This window comes from Patella vulgata, chromosome 6, assembly GCF_932274485.2.
Source record: "Patella vulgata chromosome 6, xgPatVulg1.2, whole genome shotgun sequence".
Taxonomy (NCBI): Eukaryota; Metazoa; Mollusca; class Gastropoda; family Patellidae; genus Patella; species Patella vulgata.
Window position 1 is genome coordinate 43,699,183 of NC_065884.2, and position 26,132 is coordinate 43,725,314.

At 36.8% G+C, this 26,132-nt stretch overlaps 1 protein-coding gene across 2 annotated transcripts in view; it reads right to left on the reverse strand.

Moving 5' to 3' along the window:
* Window positions 1–309: 309 nt before the first annotated feature.
* Window positions 310–26,132, reverse strand: part of LOC126823582 (uncharacterized) — a 53,294-nt gene continuing 27,471 nt past the window's right edge. Inside the window, exons 1-3 of one of the 2 annotated variants that reach the window (XM_050552500.2) lie at window positions 10,360–10,499; window positions 1,956–3,319; window positions 310–728 (exon numbers count right to left, since the gene is read on the reverse strand). In XM_050552500.2, the coding sequence (XP_050408457.2) occupies window positions 625–728; window positions 1,956–3,306 (1,455 nt within the window). In that variant the 5' untranslated portion in view covers window positions 3,307–3,319; window positions 10,360–10,499 and the 3' untranslated portion in view covers window positions 310–624. Of the gene's footprint in view, window positions 729–1,955; window positions 3,320–10,359; window positions 10,500–26,132 lie in introns of those variants that run through there. The other variant, XM_050552501.2, reaches the window with a different exon arrangement.

Below are 26,132 nucleotides of genomic sequence, written 5' to 3' on the forward strand. Positions count from 1 at the left end.
TCTAGAGCTCCCACTGGCAATTGTGGACAACGGGCGACGACATTACACGACCACATTTCAATGTGGGCGCATAAAAAGGAACTAGCCGGTCGTCATTTCCCTAGTAATGATGACGTCATGTCAGCTGTGACCGACTTTTTTTTTTTAGGGTAGTTGAAGAAATTTTTTTCTTCCTAACCGGCATCCAGGCCTTGCAGCATCGTTGACAGAAGTGTGTACATCTCGAAGGTCACTCGGTAGAAAAATAAATGGAAATCATCGACCACAAAAAGTATTATAGTATAAAATGTTATTGGAAAACACCAAAAGAACAAATCAAGAATGTTTAATTCTAAAACAAATGTTGTTAATATCTTTCATTTTTACAACACTATTTATATTCTATGTATAATTTATTTATAACAATCAAGAAACGTTTAAATATATTCTGCTGCTACATGTCAGACATTCTAATTATGTTCGAACTGATTAGGGTTTGATTTCACAAGTCTTTTCATATATTAAGAATATTGTTCCAGAATGTTTACTATTATCATATATTGCAGGATTGGCGGCAGGATAACAGAAATATCACTCATCAACATAATACAATAAATGGCCCAGGAACTTAATAACCACGTGGAATTACGGTTTAACCGGGTCATTATTTTGTTCTGATGTGTGAATTTGATGTTGCGACGCCCAATCTAGAAATACTGTCATCTCTTTTTCGTCTATTATTTCATCACCTACAAATAGACAAAAGTAAAATAAATATGGGTGTTAAATTTATAAAGGCACTGGAAATTTCTCAAGACGGGAAACCTTGTTAGGCCGTTGCGATGTGCCCGCCGTTTATGCCACACCTTTATGTAAATGGCCCTGGCTTGTTTGTGAGTACATAAAGATTTGGTATGCGCATTAGTTAACGGAAGTCAAGTGTGGACAAAGGCTACTTTAACTTTTGGGGGTTCAAATTTTGAAGGCAAGTGAACTGAAGTACGTCGAATTGTTTAGGGCTTAAATAATCACCGTAACCTTAAAACATTAGCCACCCTAGTTACCAGAAAACCCATGTTTAATAGGTAGCTATATTCAAAAGAACCTGACCATTGAATTATTTGTCATATTAGAATTATATCTATGTAGCCAGCTTAATATAACCGTACACGACAGATTTTAATTATAACCTCTTATAATGTCGGCATTTCCTTCTACCGTCACAGCATAGCCAGTCTAATTCTAACAAGATAACTGTGCTATTCGGCCGGATCTTTTTATATAAACAACCTTCCTCCTGGTAATAACTTCAAGTAGACAATTATAATTATTTAGAAACTTGTCGCTCTATTGACATCGTCTAATACAGACGTCCAGTTTGGTAAATTGTCGGTTGACAAGGCCCCGTCTTAATGTGTATGAAAACATTTCGACATACAGTCTGGTCTGAGTTGTAGACGTGTTAAGTATTTTATATCTGCAGGGTATTAGCTCTTGTAATAAATGGTTGTCAGTTTGATAGTCCGATGGTTGCTAGGAACTTGGTCACAATTCCCCAAATTACTAATACTCACACCCAATTTAGACTGGAGAACTAATTAACATATAACGATGTTGTGCCAATATGAAATTGGAGTTTCCCCTACTCGCTATTCACAAGTGATGAAATATTATTTTAAAAACGTGATACAAAATATTCATGAATCGAACGAAGAAAAACAAGATCGCTACCACTAACAAATCATGGGCTATCTCACCCCAATTACTTTTTTTCATAATCGCCTGTATATTATTTAGTAATTTTGATGTTTGTACGAAGTTAATAGTTTTAACTTTTGATAATCTTTAAAAAAAGATTAGATTTTTTTTCTTATTGTTTCTAAGATGTAACTTATAAGTACATCGATTACAATCGTTCTATTTTTTCACATCAAGAAACCTCTCAAAGGTAATAATTTTTGAAAATAGAAACTTACCGTTAACATCAAATTTTTTCCATAATTCTGTTGTTTGTTCTGGTGATCTTTTGCCCCATGAAGTAAAACCTTTCCAAGAATTTCCACGTTTCTCCCATACTGGTACTTCATCCAATTTCTGGTCTTTGCTGTCTTGACCAGATCGTTTACCCCATGTTGAAAAACTAGACCAGTTCCCCTTGTCAGCACCAGATTTTTTCCCCCAAGATGTAAAGCCTTTCCAGTCTCCATTTGCACGTTTTCCCCATGTTGAAAGTTCGGCCCATTTTTTATGAGGTTCATCAGCGGCAGCCCTTTTACCCCAACTTGTAAATCCTGACCAGTCTTGATTTCCTCTTTTTCCCCAAGTTGTCAGAGCCGACCAATCTTTGTTAACCCCTCTTTTCCCCCAAGAAGTGAAAGAAGACCAATCCTTATTGCTTGGTCGTTTTCCCCAACTCGTGAATCCAGACCAATCATGTTTACTACTTGGTCTTTTTCCCCAGCTAGTAAAACCAGACCAATCTTGATTACTTGGCCGCTTGCCCCAGCTCGTAAATCCAGACCAATCTTGGTTACCCGACCGTTTGCCCCAACTCGTGAATCCAGACCAGTCTTGTTTACTAGGTCGTTTTCCCCAGCTTGTAAAACCAGACCAGTCTTGTTTACTAGGTCGTTTTCCCCAGCTTGTAAATCCAGACCAGTCCTGATTGCCTCGTTTACCCCAGCTCGTGAATCCAGACCAGTCTTGGTTGGCCCTTTTGCCCAATGTTGGTAAAGACGACAAACTTGAATCGTGATCGTGGGTATCATCGTGAGATAGTTCACTAGGTTTAGCATCGAATTTTTCAGTTGCAGTAAGTCCGTTTAATTTAGCATCACTTTTATCACTAGCATCAGTAAGGCCGTCAAATGTAGCTTCATTGTTTGTATTTGCGACTACTGTGGGTTCACTATTTAATGTTTGACGTTTGCCCCAGCTCGTAAAACCTGACCATTTTGAGCTCGAGTCCCGTTTACCCCATGTTGACATATCACCCCAGTTACGTTTACCCCACGTTACAAATTGGTTCCATGCTCTTTTATCGACTGTTTTGTCTTCACCACTTCGTTTACCCCATGTAATTAGTCCAGAGTTCGCCCATTTTTTAGCCCAGATGGGCATCCTCTGCCACCTTTGACCCCAGGTACCTTTAGGGTTCCACCGCTTTCCCCATGTTCCTAGTACATTCGAACGCCACCGACGTTTTTCTATTTTATTTGCAATGTCTGTATTTGAAAGTTCATCGACAGAGGAAAGTTTATCTTCAGCTTGTAATAACTGCAAGCTCAGTGTATATAAAATAAGGCAGAGGAAATTTTTCAGATCCATTGGTTGGTCCTGTCTGAAATGATATAAAAGAATGTAAATAAATATTTGCTTGTAAAAATAAAATCTAGTCTAGTGACCCAGCTTTAAAGATTGGTGTACTTTATATATAATGTATTAGAAGTCCAAATGTCAGCTATGACGTCACTACGTTGAACAAATATTGCTACATAGGGATAAAGCAAAGACAATCTAGTGAAACACTAGCTCATCTGTTTTAGCTAAATAAGTACGACACTACTATATGTACCAGAAACCACGCAGTTATCCAAGGAACAAGCATGCAAAGTTTCAGATCGATGGTATTTGAATTGGCGGAGCCTTGGGCATTTGTCGAAGAGTGTCACCACCAATACAAGAAGAACAAGATGAGTAGGGTTTGGGGACCTGATTCTGCCCCCCCCCCCGCCCCAATAATAAATTCAATTTGTATATTTACATTTGCATAAAGCTTCTCGCTGTTAGATATACAGGGATTCGTTTGATAAACACTTCTGTAGGAATTATAAAACCCTACATACTGTAAATTGTAAAACAATAACATGCTACAGATATACTAAATGAAAGTAAGAACAAAGTTTACATGTTAGTGCTTATCTGTCTAATAATTACTTCCTATTTCGTAAGTATCGTTCTCAAAATTCGAAAACCTCAAGGATTACACGCACCACTGGGCGTATCTTTTGTTGCCTGGCAACCTGTATAGGTCAATTTTCTATTCATTGGTTTTTGCTAGATACACTTCTATATCGATGATACATGTGGTTGTGTATCTTGTATCGGAAATTGAGCCGTGCATCCGCCGATTCTCCAAATATCCAATATAATAGTGGCCGCCCTGATTATCACCGCCAGCTCTAATACCGTTCAAGTCAACATCTCCAGTATCAACTTACAGAAAACATAGTCGTTAACATCAACATAATTGTAATGATCTCTGATGATAACATCGTGACGGCGTGGGTGAAATAAACACTCCCTTAAAGGGAGTAATTACACAGATATCAGGTTATTTAATGTTAACGCTTGTTTCAGATTTGGGGTGATGAATTTAAACTGTAATGTGCCTCCTTTTGCATTCTTATGTCTATATTTTTGTAGTAATAACACAACTTAACGGCACCTTTTAACTTTGGCCATATTTGAAGGTAAGTTATAACCCCCTCCAGTTTCCTTTTATACCACGACCATAGGTTTAAACATTGGAGGAGTAAGCCATGGTATATTACACAGAAACCGATGTTAATCTGTACAAGAACTTGTGTTTCAATCCATGCATTACTGGTATCATTTGTGTTATTTCAAATTCTATTAGAAAGTGAATGTGTCCAAGTGAGTGACAGTTAGGGGATATTGTCAAATTATTGGTTTTCAACATATCGACATGTTTCTCATATTCATCGGTTATATCAAATATTTAGAAGACAAGTATAAAGATTTCCAGCATGTAATAAGACACTTATTATCTACAAATTGATTTCATCTACATTAAGATAAGGCTGTTTCTTGTTTAGTGGATTAACCAGCTCAATACCTGGCACGTCTAACCTCCTCATCAATATCACATAGAAATCTTAGCTTTCAGCACATGTTAACGGCACGACATTTAATTCGTCTTTATTATCCGTGGCATTGGCACCGATGGTCTAGATCAATGTACCAGCTATCACCTATGGCATTTGAATGGCCCATAAGCTGTGTAATATCTATAATCGAACAGGACGTATTACGAACGAACGGGTGCTTTAATAGGCGATCAATTTGTTGGGAATTACCCCTGAGATCTTTCACTCAATGAAAAACCAAATCGTAAAGAAGAAAGATATAATGATCTGTCCTTCATCATGGGAGTTAAATCTTTATCTTTTATAGTGGCCAATGTCTTAAATCAATTACAACTACTTCTATCATATTAAAATAGCACCCCTGTCTTGAACTAGGTGTATCTAAAACCTATTAAACTTGGTTATCCCTTTTGAGTTTAACTGATTAACGGATCGCAGCCATGTATAGGCGTGATTGGAACAGCAGCGTTCGCAGTGGCGGTTTACAGTACACAACTAACAACATGACACCATGAAGAACCTGAGTACGGAAACACAAAATACGGAAGAAAAAGAATAAAAAAAATTAATAAGAGACACACATGCGTTATTCGTTCTCTTAGTTCCATGTAAAATATAATGAATTATGATAGTTATAACACATGATTAAATTTAAAGTTATTTACTTCAAATGATACAATCTGAAATAATTAAATATACACTTATTTCCTTTATTCTTCCCTATATATATATATATATATATATATATATATATATAATCAATCCATATTAGTTTATGGTCAGTAGGTTCAGATACCTTTAACAACACGTCAAATTGTCAAAACTCATAACGCATGACATAATTTTCTTTTCAAACAAGTGTCAAACATAGCTCTTATATGTAGCAAAATGCCTAAAACAAACCACCGCGTCAATTATGTAATTTAAACACGAAAATAACTATGATATTTTGTCAAAGAGAAAAGAAATAACCAAAAAATACGGCTTTAAATCAATAATAATGACTTCCCAAAAATAGAAGTTTTTTTTTGTATTTATTACATATAAAAAAAATGATTCGAATAAGAACTTGGATAAAAATCAGAATGGAAATATTTTTCAAACACAGGTGTTGTAATATAAACTATTTACAACCGTTGTAAATTCGGCAATTTTAACATGGAGAATTCGCATACTGATTATCTGTACATGGCTCAAGTGACAACAACGTAATGGTCTCTGTCCTAGTAGCATCTATCATTCTGACGAATATTCAACGAATATTAGTCTGGCTGAATTGTCAATATTTGAGCATATCTAGGTCATTGGCTTGGTTATCCGGACTTTTATGTTACCATGTAAGAAATCTACCCTTTGCAGTCATAGAGCGTATAGTCCCAAAACATGGCGTCAACGGCCATGGAAGCCTTTTCAAGAAATGTCATTCCAGACAAACCTATATGCATTGCCCTTTTAACATCCAACATTGAAATCTTTTATACTGTACAATTCTTTTCTTTAAGTGCCATATCTGGATTTTCTTTATCTTTATTATGATACCAAGACACAATGCAGCTCGTTCTTAAATATAGCTAAAGAGTTCCATTGCCCATTCTTGACCGGGAGTTTGGTTATTTATGTGGTTCGTTATCCAGTCACATTTCTTCAAATGTGGACAATTCCTCAAATGTGAACAACTGGCACAGACCCCTCCCTGTGTTGAAAAATAGGTTCTGGGTGAAACGTAACGAATCCCTGTTTTTTTTTGTATTGGAAGATTTCAACAGGGAAGTCCTTTCTAGCAAACAATCAAATCTAGAATAATAATTTTAAAAACACCCTCCCAGAACCCGCTTTCTCAATATTACGAAATCATTACAAGTAGACTGATACCATTCTAGTTATCTGTAATTATACATAGAACTCATTTCACTGAAATGGTTGGTTAAATACATTATTAACTCAAGACTGACTATATCACGGTTCATCGGCTACACAATTGTATTTGCAGGACTAATTTCTGTTGTATTGATACTCAATATCATTCTCTATAACAAATTCCCAGTTTGCAAAATGTCAACAGGTTTTTAAGAACTGTAAATTCGTATTGTGTATTTTGTTGGTTATTGGTTTTGATTATTACTAAACGTCTCTCAACCGCCAGTATTACCTTGCACACAATTACGATATGATAGACAATTCACTCCAACAAAACATAGAATGAACAGTGCATATTGCAGAGATCTCAATGCCCTTCACAGCGACATAAAAACAATTTTCTAGATATCCAATCAAATTAGGCGGCTCATCCACATTTTGCCTTGGTTCACATTTGAATGAAAACCCTTAATCACCTTCTGAAATGCTTTATTATCAAGACTTCTGATTCGCGATTTTCTAAATAATAGAACAGCTGGATTTTAATCCAGAATGACAGTTGGACTCAAACCAGAAGCCATTTTATCAGAGTTCTGACGTAAGGAAAAATCAAAAGGTCCCAAAAACCGCTACGGAAGACCAGACTAAGGATGCACCCCACCCCTAATTTCAACAATACAATATCCGCCCACTGCGTAAACGATTTAAAAATGAAAAAAAGGAATTTAAATAAAACAGAAAATATTATTAGACAGGTACAAGAAAAGAATATAATTGTTGATTAATACGAATGCGACACGACAGTGCGGTTACTTTACTATTTATAAATATTATTTGAGCGTTCAAACGGAATAAAGAATCACGTTTCTTCGCGGGGGGTGGGTTATACACTTGCAACTAACACTTTATTGTCACTATATTAGCTTGAGGCACAACATTTTTTTTTATTAATCCCATAGTGCATACGCGTTTTTATTTCAAGTCTTTGTATGGAATCAATAGAATATTATCTCGCTTGCTATCCGTCTTTATCGGCACCTACATTACTTTAGGGTCATGATCACCGTACGATAGAGAATAGTTTAAATCAATAAATATGTATTTAATTCACGTTTAGTTTAAAATAAATGAAACAACCATTTTCTGTTTCCTGGATATTTTCTAAACATAAAATATTGTTATCATTCATTATACTTCAAATGGCAGTATTGCTTTGATTTCGTTCAATGAAATAAATGTCGATTTGATGGCAATTCATATGTATCGATTTATTTTATGAGATGACATCGGTCTTTTTTAAAATGTTAGGTCCCTAGTTAAAACACTATTGATCCATTTGATAGGTAAAACACTAATTGACGCAATTGATAATTGAAGCCAAAATGAAACTAACCGACTTCCTCTCAATTTCTAAACGAAAAATTTAGTGTACAGTGTGAAACTTCGCCAATAGCTAATGTAATTAATGTTTCTTAAATTAATCATTTTAATCTGAACTGGCCTGTGCGTCTTTGACCTGTCATTACGTTATTTCCATCTATTGTTTAGTTATTGTATAATTCCACGTGCATTGATCATCGCGAAAGGTCAGTTTTAATTACTACATTACTTTAATCCTATTATTTGGTTGATCTTAAGTCAAGTTAGTAGACCAAGTCACTAGTTAGGGTCTTACTATGTTGCAGTAGCTGGCTTGTCAGTAATGTGTAACGAATTATACATATTTATATTCCGGTATATTAAAAAATCGAAGAATCATTCAAAGTCTGTAGTATTACGCCTGAAAAATAGCGCATCAGATCCACCGACGTCAACACTTTATTTGGCCCCTTTAAACATTACGATGATCGTAAATTTGCCATTCTAAAATTCAAGTTACCTGTGCCAAGGAAAATTGTGTAACTATTGCTTGTCAATTGCACAAGCCATTCCCAATAATGTACGCATTTGTTGTGTAACTATATAATTACTTGCCGATTGAACAAGCCATTCACAATAATATACGTACATGTATTTGTTGTGTAACTATTACTTGCCGATTTTACAAGCCATGATCTTGGACCAGAGCTGTTTAAGAGTTTACCACTCTGACCACAGATCAAAAGTTGTTACAGTTTACCACCCCGACCTTAGATGAGAGCTGTTTTAGGTGAAGAGCATCAATCATTATAATATAATGTTATATTTTACGAGGGCAGATCTCTCCTCTACTTTAAATTAACTACGTCGATATGTTCATCCTATAACATTTTTCACAACCTAACGAGAAAAGCCTTGTTCTTATTTCCTTTTAACTCGCGTTTTTCATGAATAAAATCATTAATTATTAGTGCGTGTTTTGTACACCCTCCTTTACTGCATCCGCAGATTGGTCTCCTAAAACCCAGTCAGTGGTCGTAAACATGAATGACTGCAATAAAGGACTGTTACGATAAGAGTTATGACAAAATAAAAACCAAAATTAAATAAAAAACCGCATCATTTCGCACACTAGTAGACCATATGATAGCTATTGGCATAGATGGCTGGCTCCAGGATATAGCGCAACATAGTTCATGGCGGTAACAATAAGTGCAAGAAATGTCCAATCAATTCGTTTATTGGCTAACACAAGGAGATCCTAACCCATGTCTCTATCAGTTAATGAGTAAATTCACGATAATCAGAGATACTAGTTAATGATATATTTACTAACGATATTTAACGTTTGAACAATATTGTTGATAAATAAATCTAATTTGTGGCGTTTTCACCAAATGTATTAAAACCCAACTAGACAGCTAATAAACCGATTTGAAATTGAGTATAATCAAAATTTGTATTTCTAAAATAAAACCAAATTACTAAATGTACAAAAAAATAAATAAATAAATAAATAAATAAATAAATAAATAAATCTATTAGCCTTAAATTCATCTAATAAAAGGAATTTCATCTGCAGTTGCAACGTTCAACTCGATGGGTACAAATATTGATCATTATTTTTGTTCTGGACAAAGATAATCATGTTCTTTGTTGAGCGCCGAAACCCAATAGGACTCTTTTTTCATGCAAGTCATTCATACATGTATTATAGTCCATGAAATCTGGAGATTTAACAGGGTGCTTCACCAAATTACCGTGAAGAAAGGCAGAATGATATTAGTTGGGTTTTTGATCACTGTTTCTTTTTAATAAGTAACACAACTGCCAAATATAATTTGACAATGCAGTAAAACGACATCGAAAACATAAACATTACAGCACATAAAATTCAAACTTGTGTTAAATTATCTGACCGCACTGTGCCATCACTAAAGCAAAATGTCAAAGCGAACTTGCAAGTTTACAAGAAACATCCCCTTGTAGCTACAAGTGGCGGGTATTCTTGTGAGTTTAAGCATACTGGTCGTATAATACGATGTTGACATGCCCATGACTAATAACACACGTGTAATGTATACATATTATTACATACTGGTTTTAAAACTATGCCTTTGCACTTTTAAAACACAATAATTACAATGAATATGATTTCGCGTAGTTTAGGCTAGCGAATAATCTCTGCCATCTAACGTGTTCTACAAGTTTTTCCACGATTACATTACTATTTCTTTGAATTCGAAAATCATTGAAATAAAAAGAAAAGACGTACCGTTTAAAATATAAAAATACTGTATGATTGTTTATGTTTAGTGACTGATCAACCAGTCTCTATTATCCACCATGTGTTACCAGTTTCCAATAATTATAGAACTATATACTATGTACAGTAGACTGTAGAAGAGCTAATTAACCAACTAACAGAATGATTTCAACATTGTCAAATTACCCCTTATATACTTTCCATTTCATTAATAAGAGTGGGATTGAAAACACCACTTTTAAGAATTCTTGTTCTAATCCAAGGGCGATATAAATATAACAAATAATCCGTTTTACTGAAGAAAAAAAAAATCTTTTCAGCACGTTTATGGAAACATTTTTGTATTATACTGTATTAATCCGAGACGTCTTATTTTACTAACTGCAGTCGAAATTGGTCGTTTAGAGAAGAACAAGTTATAAGCTATTAATCACACCCTAGTTCTAAGTCAACAGATTAACCACACTAACATTAAGTAGGATGAGCTAAAAGATCTTTATTGTTTATTGAATAGATTTAAGAGGCTTTGGCGTTATTTTCTCTTCAAAAGATTAAAAAAAAAATAAAAAAAATAGATTTTTTACGCGATCCGTAAGAAGCAAGTGTCGTGATTTGTTTTACTGACGTCTTATTGACTGGCGGAGAATGAAGCTAATATCTCACCTGGAGAAGCTTATATTTAAATAATATCATCCTTAAATAATAATCAACAGCTGTTAAAAGATTTCCGTAACTAAAACGTGTGTTTTATCTTGGAACAGTTAAAGATAAAAAAAAACCCAACAAATTCTAATTGATACAATTAAATTACTTTAGAAATTAGTTATTTCTCTTCATAGTTTATAAATTGTAATTTTTGTAAGGAGTTATATAAAGCTTTGCTGGTTCAGAAAAGCATGGTATTGCTCGATGATGGTAGGACAAAAAATAGGTTTCACGGTAAATCAGAAAAATATGTTTTTGGTATTCATTGAAAAATGTACTAAGAAATCTATTTTAGTAAGAAATCTATTTTGGTAAAATTTAAATAGAAATTAGTAAATTATAATTCTTCATCTCCTCAGAAGGAATTGTTATTTTATTATCTTCCAGAAAGCTAGCCATAACGTTTCCAATATCAGTCACTTTCGAGAAACAATTTGCTTAAAATTCCCCCATTTTATTTGAAATATCACCGCATATTTTAAAAAAAAAATATTAAAAGATGTGTCCATGCAGAGAGGAAATTGTATAATGAGTGTAAACCGTAAAATGGAGCATTATGTGTATGTTCTTGTTGACAATGAAAATGAAATTTGATATTGATTGTAATCGGTAGTTCAAAACGAAAATATTAGAACATTAATTTAGTGTAAAAGTGAAGATAATTGAAGTGTATAGGGTTTAATTCGACTAAGTCAGTGTATGTCTACTTAGTTAATCAGCTGATATTCACCAATACACTGAACATAAATAATTAGAGATACAGAACAGGTCATATGGATGCTAAAATGATATTAAAGATACAAAAATATACTACCCCAAACCTATGGCCTATATTATTGTATAGCAAGACGGTTTTATTTAACTAAACATCTTGTTGTAAGCTTGGCTGATATTTAAGTAAATATAGTAGTTTCACTAATAACGATTTTGCTAAGAAACAATTTTCGCTTGAATTTCAGCCGTCAGTTTACATTAAATGTCCCAGAGATCGATCAAATGTACTGCAAGAGTCTTTATCAAGAATTCGCCCGTTATATTTTAAAGGATAATGCATAGATGGATAAAATGATTCCAGATATAAGCTGACCCTTGAGATATTTGCCAAGGTTTATCCTTAACAAAGAATTGAGGACTGCGGAAGTGACGCAGAAATGGAAATAGGATATTGTTATCGAAAGAAGTAACATCTATAGCGATGGTTTTCTGCTTACATCCACTGAAGTATTTTGAGAGGATATCAGTTCGAAACCAACTAAAGATTTGGCTGAAACGATATCAGAAACTAGGCAGTTTTGATTAATTCACATATTAAGTAATATCTATAGAATATTCCGGATTTGGTTTATAAAAAGTTACTAAACTACCACTGTCTATGTTACATGGATTGCAAATGGAAATATGGCAATAATGTATCCTTCAATTAGATAGCAATGTACATTAATCAATCTGGGATTAATGATGATTAGTATTTATAGTACGAGCGGTAAACAAATATATATGTAATAAAAATTACTATAAAAAAAGAAGAAAGAACAAATTAAATCTTTATAGAGTCACATTTCAGTATTATGTCGTCACCCGCTCCGTTGATTCAGGGTCATGAAGTGACGAACCTTGCCAACACGATAGAGGCGACAGTTTTAACGGAATGCTTAAGAAAAATGTGGTCATCAGATGACATACCCTCTAGATCTATATCATTTCGCGACCTTCAGTTCCAGAGTTACCCCTCTTGGTCGTTTAGTTTTTAATATAATTGTTTCAATTAGGCATGAAGCAGTGGGGCCACAAGAGGACAAACCCTATCGCTATTCAGCGCTTCTCGACCTTCAGAATAGAGGCTACATTTTTAACATTTTTCTTCAAATTGGTGCGAACCATTGGGATCATAAGAAGACTAACCCTGTCGATATTCAGGACTCTGGAACCTTTTATTCCAGAGTTATCCGCCCCTAACGACATAGGTTATATTTTTTGAAGGCACATGCGAGACAAAGCTGATGTTGGGCGTCTTTTCAAGCTCTGTGTGGCTATTCTATTAGAGCATGAAATCGAAATGAACATCTGGGGAAAAAAATGGAACCCAGCCTACTGATTTGTTTAATTTGGTGCTGCCATAGATACATACTAATAACAATTCTACAGGCTACACCCTATTGCAGATATAAATTATGCTTCGACTAAATCTATAACGATCCAGTGTTTATCTACAAAAAAGTAACCGCAAGACTTTATTTCATGACTTATTTGCACAATTTCAAACCCATTTATCAAAGCTGTAATTTTTCAGTTTTCAGTAGGTGCGGTATTTCAGATTAAGATTAGTACGTCGGGTCCGGGTGAAAACCACGTCTGGCTCAAAGCGTGATGTGTGTCATGTTTGATTAGTCTTTGTAAACCTCATACCGAACCATTTTTAGACTTTAGTGGTATATTATACTGTTTGATAAATACAGATTGTCTGGTTTGCAGTTGTTTCTATCAATATTTTTATTCATTAAACCTGAATTCGGATTGGGGAACAGGCTATGCCTATCTGTAATACCTGTCTCTGAATTAGATACATGTACACATTATAAATACTGTACATACATACATAATTACATAAATATAAAACATATAGGATACATAATGGATAATATAGAGACTTTGATGATTGTGCTGGGATGATGCCGTTGATTGTTATACATTGTTGTCGTTTTATACGCCCACGTCCGTCCGTCCACAATTGTTTGTGAACATTCTACAGGTCACAATTTTTATCCGATTTCAATGAAACTTGAAATATAGGTTTATCACCCTAAGATCTCGGTTCTTTCCGATATTGGCATGTATCGGACTGTAACTTCGTAGATTATGGCCCCTGATTGTACGAAGAATCACGTTTTTAGCTTGTGAACACTGTAGAGGCCACAATTTTTATCCGATTTAAACTTGAAATGTATGTTAATAACCCACAAATCTCGGTTCTTTCGATATTCGGGCATATCGGACCATAACTTCCTGAATTATGGCCCCTGATTGTACGAGGTCACAATTATTATGCAATTTAAAAAAAAAACGTTCGAACATATCACCGTTACACCGTACTTTTGTCTGAGGTTGAGTTTCATGAAAATCGGACCAAAATTGCCAGACAAAATGGCCGTCCCTGGTACGCAAATAGTGTAAACATTTGGTATAGCAAAGTTGTGGAATCTTTAGAGGCCACAATTCTGATACGATTTTAATGGAACTTGCAATGCAAGTTTATAACCCAATGATATTGGTTCCTGTCGATATTCGCGGCATATCGGATCGTAACTTCCTGAATTATGGCCCTTGCTTGAACAGAAAATCACGTTTTTAGCTTGCGGTCCCTTGTAGAGTTCACAATTTTTATCCGATTTAAAAAAAAAAACATGTGAATATATCACCATTACACACTAAGATCTTGGTTCATTTTGATAATCGCGGATACCCGAACTTAACTATCTGGATTATGGCCCCTGACTGTTCGAAAAATCGCATTTTTAGCTTGCGGATTCTCTACAGGTCACAATTTTTTTTCCGATTTTAAAAACCGTTTAAATACATCACCATTTCACCATAATAAAGGTTAAGTCGTATTTCGGGAAAAGGGAAATGAAACTGCCCGACAAAATGGCCGCTCTTTGTATGCAAATTGTGTAGAAGTGTGTAATACGAAGGTTGTGGAGCCCTCTAGAGGTCACAATTTTTATCCGATTTTGATGAAACTTAGAACATATCTTTATATTCCAAAGATCCCAGTCTCTTTTAATATTTGCACATTTCAAACCATAACTTTCTGGATTATTGCCCCTGATTGTACAAAAAATCGTGTTTGTTTTTAGCTTGTTCTCTATCCATCTCTAGCAAAATGTGGGCGTATCCTGTCTGACAGCCGCTGTTTTATTAAAAATAAACTACGAACCAGGGCAGTAGTTCTCCTCGAACCCCCGCAGCATCTAACTTATGACAATAGTCTGGCATGCCAAACCGTGTCAAAAGTCTAGCTGATATCGCAGAAGACTATTCTAGTATTTTGATGTTGGTCGATGGCTCGAAAGAAAAAATGTGTTAGGATGATTAGTTTGAATAATATCACCAGGAAGAAAGCTACTCTGGACAGGTGTTAGTATGAAGTTATCTCTAAGGAAGTTAAAGGCATGTTTGTGGGTGATTTTTTCAAAACGTTTGACTATTATACTTAAGAAGAAGATTTATCTGTAATTACTACAATCGTTTGGAGAGCCTTTTCTGAATATAGCGACCACGTTTGCAAATTTCCAAATGTTTGGTAGAATGGTTAGATCTAATGATAGTTTAAATTGTTGGCAAGGGGGATGACTGATTTCTTTTGAGATGTATTTCAAAATTCGCGTGTTAATTTCGTCCGGTCCTGAGGCTTTTGTAGTATCCAGGCTGTCTATTGTTTCCACTAGGTTTTTGTTCCAAAGTTTTCTGAAACCATTTTTTTGTCTAATTAGTCAAAGTGATTTTTTTTTGCTTTTATTTAATTAACTCTATGTAATCATTTCTAATTTTCCGGAAGTTTTGCCAATCAGACCGCTTTTTTGTGTAATCTATTTTTCTTCTTTTTCATACGTCTTATTGCGCCATACATCCAGGGTTTATCATGTTGCCTAATTGTCACTATTTTGCAAGGTATATTTGCTTTTGCTATATTGATCAATAAGCATGTAAATTGGACACACGATGCTTCTAATTTGAACTATTTATAAAATTTACCATTTATTAGCCATAACGTCCCCTTTTATGCCCCCAAGGTCTGTGTTTTCGTAATTCCATACCGTTCGCTTAAAGTCTGCGTTGTTTTTGTTCGTTCAATGCAAGTTTGCAATATACCGGACAGTGGTCACTACAGAAATTGTCAAGTACACTATTTTAATTTGTTCGTAACGTAGAGCTGGTTAATATCAAGTCTATTAAAGAAGTGTGGTTTTTGCGAGAATAATGAGTAGGTTTATTATCAACTTAGTACAGTCGAATATATTTTTAACAAATCAATATTGAAGTCACCTAAAATTATGCATTTGTCCAAGGAGTCCGTTACAGCGTTTTGAAGAGAGTTAAATATTTGTTTATTTGTACTAGAAGTTGATGAAGGTGGTATATAATAATTGCCAAGTAAAAGTTTGTGGTTGTTACTATTTACTTCTATCCATATAGATTCCATTTCACTGTTTTCTAGGTCAGCCCTGCGTTTGAAAGACATGGAATTACGAACGTAAATAATAAGCCTCTCGCATGATTATTTCTGTCTTTCTTCATAGGTGGGTAGTAAGTAGGTAAGAAAATAGATTCTAATGTGATATTTCCGTCGAGCCATGTTTCACTTATGTTATAATGTCAAAATTTCTTAGTTCTACAGCTATTAAATCAATTTTGTTTTGTACTCCTTATATTCAGATGAACAATTAAAAGTTGAGTATGTATTAATGAAGCGGGTCCTGGACAAAGTTCGATGTCTCCTGACAATAGTAACAAAATATTTATGATAAGAGTAATTGTACATAAAGCATTTGCACTAAGTGTTACAAGTATATGCTTCCCATTTGGAAAATTATTCAATTTGTGGTTACATAGTGAATCGGATGTTGGGTCTCCAGAAGATAGTCCTGAGATTTGGCAATATTGTAGGTGTTTGTTTAGACGTTCGTGGTATTGGTTGCTTGTTGTAAATGTAGTTGTTTCTAAAGGTATGATATACAATGAATTGCTAGTTTTCTTCAGTTCAGAAAGTATTTTATGTATCGAACTAAAATTATATACGATAAAATCAAATAAACGTAAGTACAAGCCGTAAAAGGTGTAAAACAATATAACATATGTACATGCACGGGTATATATACATGGTGGCGAATAGAAAGGGTGAATGGTTCAGGTTTCAACATTGTTCAGTGAGATTTAAGTGTTACGAGATATGGTCATGCGTCTGGTTTGTAGTGTTGTGGAATACTGGCAACATTCCGATTTGTAAATAAAAATGTATGTACAAATCTGAAGAGAAGAGCATACTAATCCAAAGATATCAACGTTTCTATGATTACCGTATACATTTTATAAGGACCTTCAATAGAATGTGAATGCCGTATTTGGTAATCAAGATCGTCTAATTGCAACAGACCGAATAACAGTTTTTAATCTACTTTTAAAAAAAGAAATGAAATGAAGTTTAACGTCCTACTGTTCTGCTCCGAACTGGGCTAATGGAGACGGGTATACATACGCCATACAGTGTGCTATGAGGGAATTTTTGCCCGGACTACGGTCTACTCTTATATCGAATTCCAACTGTCAAGGGATCTTTTACGTGCACGTCAATGTGTACACGGGACCTCGGGTTTTCGTCCTATCCGAACTACTAGACAGCTGTCCTTGTCAGGCTCTCCGTCCTGCAACACGGGCAAGGGGGAACCAAGCCGGAAAATCTGGATGAACTTTATCGGCCAATGTAGGAATCAATCCAGCGTCTTATCCAATTAGCCACCGTGACCAGAAATACTGACACGAGTTTATTTATTCCGAAAAAATTAGACTAAGCAGCAAAAGAAAAGTCAGGTTGGTATGTTACTCGGAATAAACGCATTGCATAAAACTTGCCAAATGTTTTTACTGTATAATTGTGACCACATCTCCAACTTTACCTGAGCAATAAGGCTCCTTCCCAAACACAGAACTGAATCCAGGATATGTTCTCAAAAACGCAACCTGACTTCTGAGATGGTAATGTGTTCTCCATGTAATGTGTAACCCATGTAACTCATTCTACACGTGCTGTTCACCGGGACCAGCCCTATAAAATGCCCCCCCCCCCAATACCTGGTTGAATCATTCATACTACAACGTCAGCAGCATGCCACGACTCAGAGGAACCAGGCACTTGGAAGACTCGACGCTGGCCACACTGCCCAAGCCGTTGCCAATCACTACTTCCAAGGTCAATGTTCGGGCCATCTACAGGCTTCAACAACACGGATGATCGCATAATGGTTTGGGGTGGAATCGGCCTGAACCAGAGAGTGGGTTCTGTGGTGTTCCAAAATCTTGGTCCAGGGAGAGAAGGCGGCATCACAGCAGTGCGCTACATCGATCAAGCTCTCGGATCCTACTTCATACCACATTTCGCACGTCATGGAAACAACGGTTTCCAGCATGACAACGACGCTCGTGCCCACACCGTCAGAGTTACTCGGGACTTCTACAGCAGAACGGTATCAACATTATGCACTGGCCAGCCCTTAGTCCGGACTTAAACCCGATTGAACATCTTTGGGATGAAATTCAGAGGAGACTTAATAACGTCGTACCGAGACCAAACAGAGCCGATGGATTGCGCCAGGCTTTTCTGAGAGTGTGTTTCCGGGGGCCAATGACGTTCATTAATCGTCTGACTCCACTCCATGTACAGACGCTGCACTGCTGTTATTGACACTCGAGGTGGACACACCAGATACTGATGTATAGACTGTGTACAGACTCTAACCCTTCTCGTAATGTCTTAGAATTGTGAGTAATTAATAACTAATGTGTCAACATACTGTTCAGATAAAATTGCTTAGATCCATTTAGTAAGTCGTTTTCTAGAATGATTTGATTAAAGTGCCTCTATGGTTTTGAAATCATACTGACGGTTTTTTTTGCTGTTTAGTATACAATGTAAGTATGGGATTAGTCAAAACCACTCTATTTTTCCCGCTTTATATACGCCAACGTGTTGTGTGGGCGTATATTGTAAAATTACCCTTTTTGTCGGTCTACCCGTTCACATTTGGCTTCTATGGCACTCTACAGGCTACAATTAATTATAGATTCTTTTGATTTTATGAAGATGATCCCTGTCGAGTTTGGTGAAGATCAGATAATTATTGTCCAATATCAGTAATGTACCAACTCGTGCTCAAGAGACCAAAAGAAATGGTGACACCTGTCGATATTTTTATCATTGTCTGTCTCCGTTCGTCAAACATTTTTTGTTAATGTTGAGGCGGATACAGTTCTTTATGGATTTTGTTTGAATTTGACGTGAATCATTGGGACCATCACAGGATGAACCCTACCATTTTTTACACTTCTGTTTTCCGTCAACCCTTTCTTGTTCACGTAAGTAGACTAAAAAAAGGTTCAGCTCTGTGCGTGCATGTATACATTCGCTAAATCTAGATTGTGTTTAAGCAATTCCAGCACATTTAAAATTGTTGGACACTAAAATTGCCCTTTAAATGGTGTGTTAAATACTGAGACAGAAGCGTTAAGACCATCTGAAACTTACATTAACATGGTGTAGGTCAGAATTAATACCAAGATGATTATTGATTAAACATTAACAACAACTTTTGGAGCGGTTAATTAGATCATCATTTTTTTTCTCCTGAACGTTTTTCACCTCACACTGTGCCATCATCTATTAAGTGACCAGCGACCACTACAGATAATTTTAGAGCATAATTATGATACAAAGGTGTAGAGTTGCCCGAGATATTTATTTTCCATGATCAATCCGTTTCAGCATGGTAATAATAAACCCATTGCTTTTACGGACTGTAAACTAAGTGTGGTCATTAAAGTGGGGTGGGGAGAACGTGGTCTGATATCTGATGATATTGCAGCGTTCACGGATTCCATTTCCACAGGTAGATACTAAACCTATTGCTTTTAGTGGCTTATTATGGCGGGGCGGAGAGAACGTGGTCTGATGTATCATATAACGTTCAAGTATTCTGTTTCCACTTGGTGATAATAAAGACATTGCCTTTGCTGCTGATTATATGCTTAGCGTGGTGGAGTTGGGCTGCCGAATTGTCTAACGCGTGGCCATTAGATCATAAGACCCGTCTTTGAGTCCACTGGTGTGGTTTCGATTTTTAACTTGTACGTGAAAAGGCGTATTATTCTCTGGTTTCTTGCCACTACTAAACAACTTACGCACAAGCGAATTATTGACATAACATTGAACTATCTGTTAGTTCCGAATTGACATATTTTGTGACGAGTGGAAGTTACCCCTCCCCTCTCGCTTAGTGTGGTTATATTTTATAGTAGAAGCAGGGGAACGTGATATGATATCGCAACATTAAGGTAAGGATCTCACACAGTCGTGTGTAAGCCAATGAATATGAGCACTAAAGCAGTGGACACATTGGCCGAATCGTTCTGCCGAATCAATCGGCGCCGAATTTTATTCGGCCGAATGGGTGGACACATTAGCCGAATTGTTCGCCCGATTCAACCTGTCGATTGCATAACCTTTCACGTCACATGATTAAACATGGCGGCGTCTATGTCTTCAAACTATCACGTGACTTCTCGATATGAGTGGTGATTGGCTAATGAATTCTATATTCGGCCGAATGCTTCGGCGAAGCGGACACACCAGGCGAATATAATTCGGCCGAATATATCAAACCTGTTTGATTCGGGCGAATCATTCGGCCGAATGACAGTGGACACACCAGGCGAATTTCGACGCCGATTGATTCGGCCGAATCATTCGGCTAGTGTGTCCACCGCTTTAGTTTTTGTACCTATGGTGCGGGTCTGGCTCATTTTTGTCCCCCGCCTTTCGGAGAAAGCAGGGGACAATTAAAATGGGTTCGTCTGTCTGTCTGTCCGTCACACCTTTTGGGACACAATAACTCTCCTTCTAATTGAGCTAGAATGTTCAAACTTGTTGTAGGTATTTATCAGGTCGATGCCTTGATGGGCAATTTCTGCTTAGGGTAAGCAGAGATAAGAAATTTGACTGGTTTATGCTTTGGGACACAATAACTTTAGTTCGGATTAAGTGAGAGTGATAGTTTCCTAAAGCGGTGGACACACTAGCCGAATGATTCGGCCGAATCAATCGGCGTCGAAATTCGCCTAGTGTGTCCACTGTCATTCGGCGGAATTATTCGCCCGAATCAAACAGGTTTGAAATATAAATCATAGGGTTTCTATTACATTCTGCTACAGACTAAAATAATACTTATTGAGCGCGTAAATATTTATCACCAACAACCTGGCATTAAAAAGGGGGGAAAACTTTACGTAAACGTAATAAAATGTCCGTAAACGCCCTAAAGTTTATGTTGTAGACTCTTTTTTGAGCGCGTAAATATTTATCACCAACAACCTGGCATTAAAAAGGGGGGAAAACTTTACGTAAACGTAATAAAATGTCCGTAAACGCCCTAAAGTTTATGTTGTAGACTCTTTTTTCTGAAATGCCAAGAACAGCCACCCCAATCAGGTCTTTGAAATCAAGTCTCATCCATTGTTGATCACCATAGACACCATGGTGTAACTTTATCAGGTGACTGCAATAGTAAGTGCAAGGGGGGGGGGGGGGGCGGCGAACAACTAGACCTGTTCTCGAAACAGGTTTGATAGCAACCCAATCATACACTTATACATTAATTTCAACATCTAGTAGATTAATATGTTTTGCTATTCATTTTTTTTTCAAGAATCTTAAAGAAAAAAAAAATTAAAATAAAATCTGTCAAAAAGTCAGCAAAACATTTCAGCAAGCAAAATTTCCTGTTTGTTTTAAAACAAATTGCACATAATCTATGTTTACAGACCGATCGTTGTAAAACTTTCAGAATACGCACCAAATGGCTTAGTTAATTGTTTACCATAAACATTTTACCCGATTTCAAAGTTTGACATTTTATTTAAACAAACGGTTGCCATGCAAGATCCATTAACATTTTTCAAGAGATGGACAGAGAATAAGCTAATAAAAAAAGAAACATTTTGTACAATCAGGGGGCATAATCCAGGAAGTTATGGTCCGATATGCGTGAATCTACAGGAACCTAGATCTTCGGGATATAAACATATTTTAAGTTTCATCAAAATCAGATAGAAATTGTGACCTCTAGGGGGTCCACAACCTCGGTATTACATACGTTTACACTATTTGTGTACAAGGAGCGAGCGGCCATACTGTCGGGCAATTTCGATCCGATTTTTACGAAATTCAAACTCAACCATCATTATGCATTATGGTGTAACGGTAATATATTTAAATGGTTTTTAAAATCGGATACAAATTGACATTCTACTCGTATATCGAATTAAAGCTGCCAAGGGTTCCTTTTGATGCACGGCAATGTGTACACGGGGCCGCAATTTTTGTCCCATCTGAACGACTGAATATTGTACCTTGCCAGGCCCTCCAATCTACACTAGGGACATGAGAAAACCACGCGGAGCTGTCTCGGGCAATACCTTACTCAGGGCCATACTCACTGAGCCACCAGGATTAGATTTTTAAAAATGCTCAAATGTTATTAACTACAACTGCAAATCTTCCAGGTATGATACAATCGTTTTACTTTAAAACAGATCCACAGGAGAGCCGTAATTTTAATGGTAGACAAAAAACGTGTTATATAAATTCGATGGCAAACAACTACATACTCAAAAGACGTATTTTCACTGTAGAAGCCAAAAACACATAGTTTTGGTAAACATTTAAATTAAACATAACCAATATTAAAGGTGCTGTGCCATAATCTATCAGATTAATCTTTTTTTAAAGTTGACAGAACTTTAAAGTTGCACCAAATGACTCAATTTATCGTTTGTCATTGACATTTAACCTGACTTCAAAGTCTTACACTATTTTGAGTTTTCGGGGCGCAGATTCCATTTCTCCGTTTACAACTGTGTAAAATGATCACATGTTCAAATATTTAGCGTTTTCCTAATATGGCTGCCCTTTATGGCGGGAAAATGGGACGATGTGCTGATTTTGATTAAGTAGTCGTGTTTTGTGTCAATATACATGTATGTTTCCTGGGCGCAGATTCGATTTTTGCCATTTACAACTGCGTGGCAGAACGTTTTCTAAACACGTTACTGAAAAGGTTTCTGAATCCAATTCTGCTATGTATAAGCTTGTAGCATGTTCCTGGAAGCCAGTGTCGTGTTTTACCCATTAGATATATTATCTAACTATGAAAATTCCACACCCGAGCTGACCACTAAGCTAATATCGATTTTCCAGGAAAATAGCACATGTACTTGGTCGATCGCGTTGTGGTAGTTTTACTCCAGTCTGATTTTAAGACTTGGTAGCGCCATCGAGACTTTCAGTTTATGTTGTATGTCAGTTATAGATACAAAATTAACGATGGTTAAAAATGTGAGACTTACAACTTAATAAATTGAAATATAGAATAGACATATATGATATTAAATATAAAGCGCTATACAAGGAAATAAAAACAAGAACTGCAAATGAACTAGTAATACTTGCTATAAAAACCTTCGTGGCATATAGGTTATATTATTAACTGACCCTAAGCTGCGTGTGGAAGGAGTCGGTCAGAGGAAGGCTGTTGCGTTGGAAAAACAAACTATATCACCACTTACAGGGAAGGTACTGAGCCTCGTCGTTATTCTCTGCTTTGAAAGTGAATGAAGACGGGGTGAGCATGGCATAGTCTCAATAGGCGTGGCGAGAGTGGTGAGAACGTGTCCCTGTCTGACTGCAGCGAGAGCTTGGTGGGAACACGGTGCGCGTAGCCAGAGCTTGATCATGCGCGCAGTAAGATCTTGACTGAAGCGCGCTAGGCGTAGTAAAGCCCACGTCAGATCAAAGCACGACATAACGCGAGTCAAATTATTTTGAGACGCGTTGTAAAGCTGGAGAAGGTCTTTCTGGATCGCAAGGGTCGCCGTCAGGTCTTGTGAATCGTGAGCAGATCTTGTTGAAAAGGCATCTAATCTGTCTCTTCCCGACGAGTGACCGTGACGGTCCAGGTCGTGCTTGGGTCATGTTGGGAGTCTGGGAGTGATCTTGGTGCATCGCATCTGGATCGCGTTCGGCCGTGTTCACGTTTACAGCTAGTTTGGTCTATCGACATCGTGCAGATACCGAGCCTGTCGGTCCTGGAAACTGGCGGAAGCAAGTTCATCAAATTATGAGTCTCCTTGGATCGCCAAACTTTTCAGATCTGATCTAAAGTAGATATGAAACTACGCGCCTATTTCTGATCCTTTTATACTATTCTGCAGAGGTCGTGATGGATCTGTACAGTATCTGGACAGAAAAAAAAATTAAATAGAAGCGCGTTTGTCGTGTTAGGGTCGTGATTAGATCGAGTTGGAACTGGACTGGAGCGAGTTGGTCGTATCCAGGTCGCCTTGATCGTATTGGGGACGTGTTGAGGTGGATGTAGACCGAGTTGACATGTACCCGGGGATGATACGCTTCACTCCCGATCCAACACGATCTCAACACGGTGTACACGATCCCGGCACGATCAGCTCAACATTAACACGCTTCTCGTCAGACTCGGAACAGATTTTGCTTTCCCAAGCTCGTCGGGAAGGGGTCGAGTTGATGCCTTTTCATCAAGACCTGCTCCCGATTCACTAAGACAATGACAGCGACCTCCGTGATCCATAAAAACCTCATTCAGCTTTACAACGCGACTCAAATAATATGAATCGCGTTAGGTCCTGCTTTGGTGTTATGGGGCTTTTACAGAAAAATGTGGATTAAGCGTGCTGCATCGTGATATGTCGTCTACTTCGTCGGATCGCCAAACATTTTAGATCTGAACCCCATCGTGCTTTAGTCTGACCGGGGCTTAAGCGCTTGGTGTGGTTGTGGCAGGACAGTGATGGGCGCGTGTCAATTTCTTGCCACGCTTATTTGCGCAATCCCCACGTTGCCGTTACGCTCTCTTTGCCTTCATGCCAGGAGACCGAGTGAATATGCTTTTTTCCCAGGAAAATCGATATCAGCTCAGTGGTCATCTCGGATGAGGAATTTTCATCGTTGGATAATATACCAAATGGGTAAGGCTTTCAGGAATGTGCTGCAAACTAATAGCCTACGTAGCAGAATTGGACTCAGAAACTAGTAAATAACAATGACAAGTAAATAAATGATAATAATGTGTTTAGAAAACGTTCCGCCAGTTGTATATGGCAGAAATCGAATCTGCGCCCCGAAAACATATAATATATTGACACCAAAGACGACTACTTGAACATACATTATGCAAGAGCTAAATCTGCCTATTGCAGCTCTTTCTTTAGGCCTGAAATGTTATCTAAATTAATAATTAGACATTAATTAACTTATCCAGACCATAATCAACTCCTTGCCATCGCCAGCCTGTGATATTTAGCGGATTTGAATACATTTTGTTACGGATGATTAAACGTAAAAGTGGATAATCGAGACTTTGTTTTTTTTTTATCGTACCGACTTTAGTAATGATGATCGAGGCTAGCCTAAATTCAAAAGTTCAAATCTTGGTTCAGAGTGCAGCAATTTTCCCCACCAAAAATGGCTGCCATCTTGGAAATATCTTCATGATGTGATGGAAAAAAATCTAAAATATAGCCATGACCGCTGTCAATAATAATACAGTGCCAAATTACAGTTGATATGTCGGTAACATTATAAATAAGTTGAAAACAAATATAAGTTTGAATATTATCGCAAAATAGCTACCTTTCAAATAATGGCGTCCCATACTATGAAGACCTCACAAAAAATGTCAACACTGGTTTTTTGTTATCAAACATCAAAACCTAAAATAATAAAGCTTGTTTCACGATTTCTACTCGAAAAGCCGACGAAGGTTGTGGACCTTATGGGGGTCACAATTCTTGCCTGATTTGATGAAACTTAAAATATATCTTTATATCCCAAAGATCTCAGTCCCTTTCGTGATTCAGACCATAACTTCTTGGACTATGGCCCCTGATTGTACGAAAAATCGTGTTTTTAGCTTGTTCTCTATCCATCTCGTACAAAATGTGGGCGTATCTTGCCTGGCAGTCCCTGGTTAAAACTTGTTGCTACGGCTTGACTTTTCATAAAAACGAGGCCTATTCCAATTCAGTTTGGGTGCAGAAGAGCACGTCAAACTCCTAATTCATTTCACGAACTTCAGTTATGCATCAATTAACTGATAAAAACGGCATATTTGCTTGTGGCCGTATGAAGTTTTGCCTGGTACCTTAATCTATTCTATCAGTAAGCGGTCTTCTTGTCTCTGCGTTTTAATGTGTTATGTATAATCAATCTTTAAGCAGCT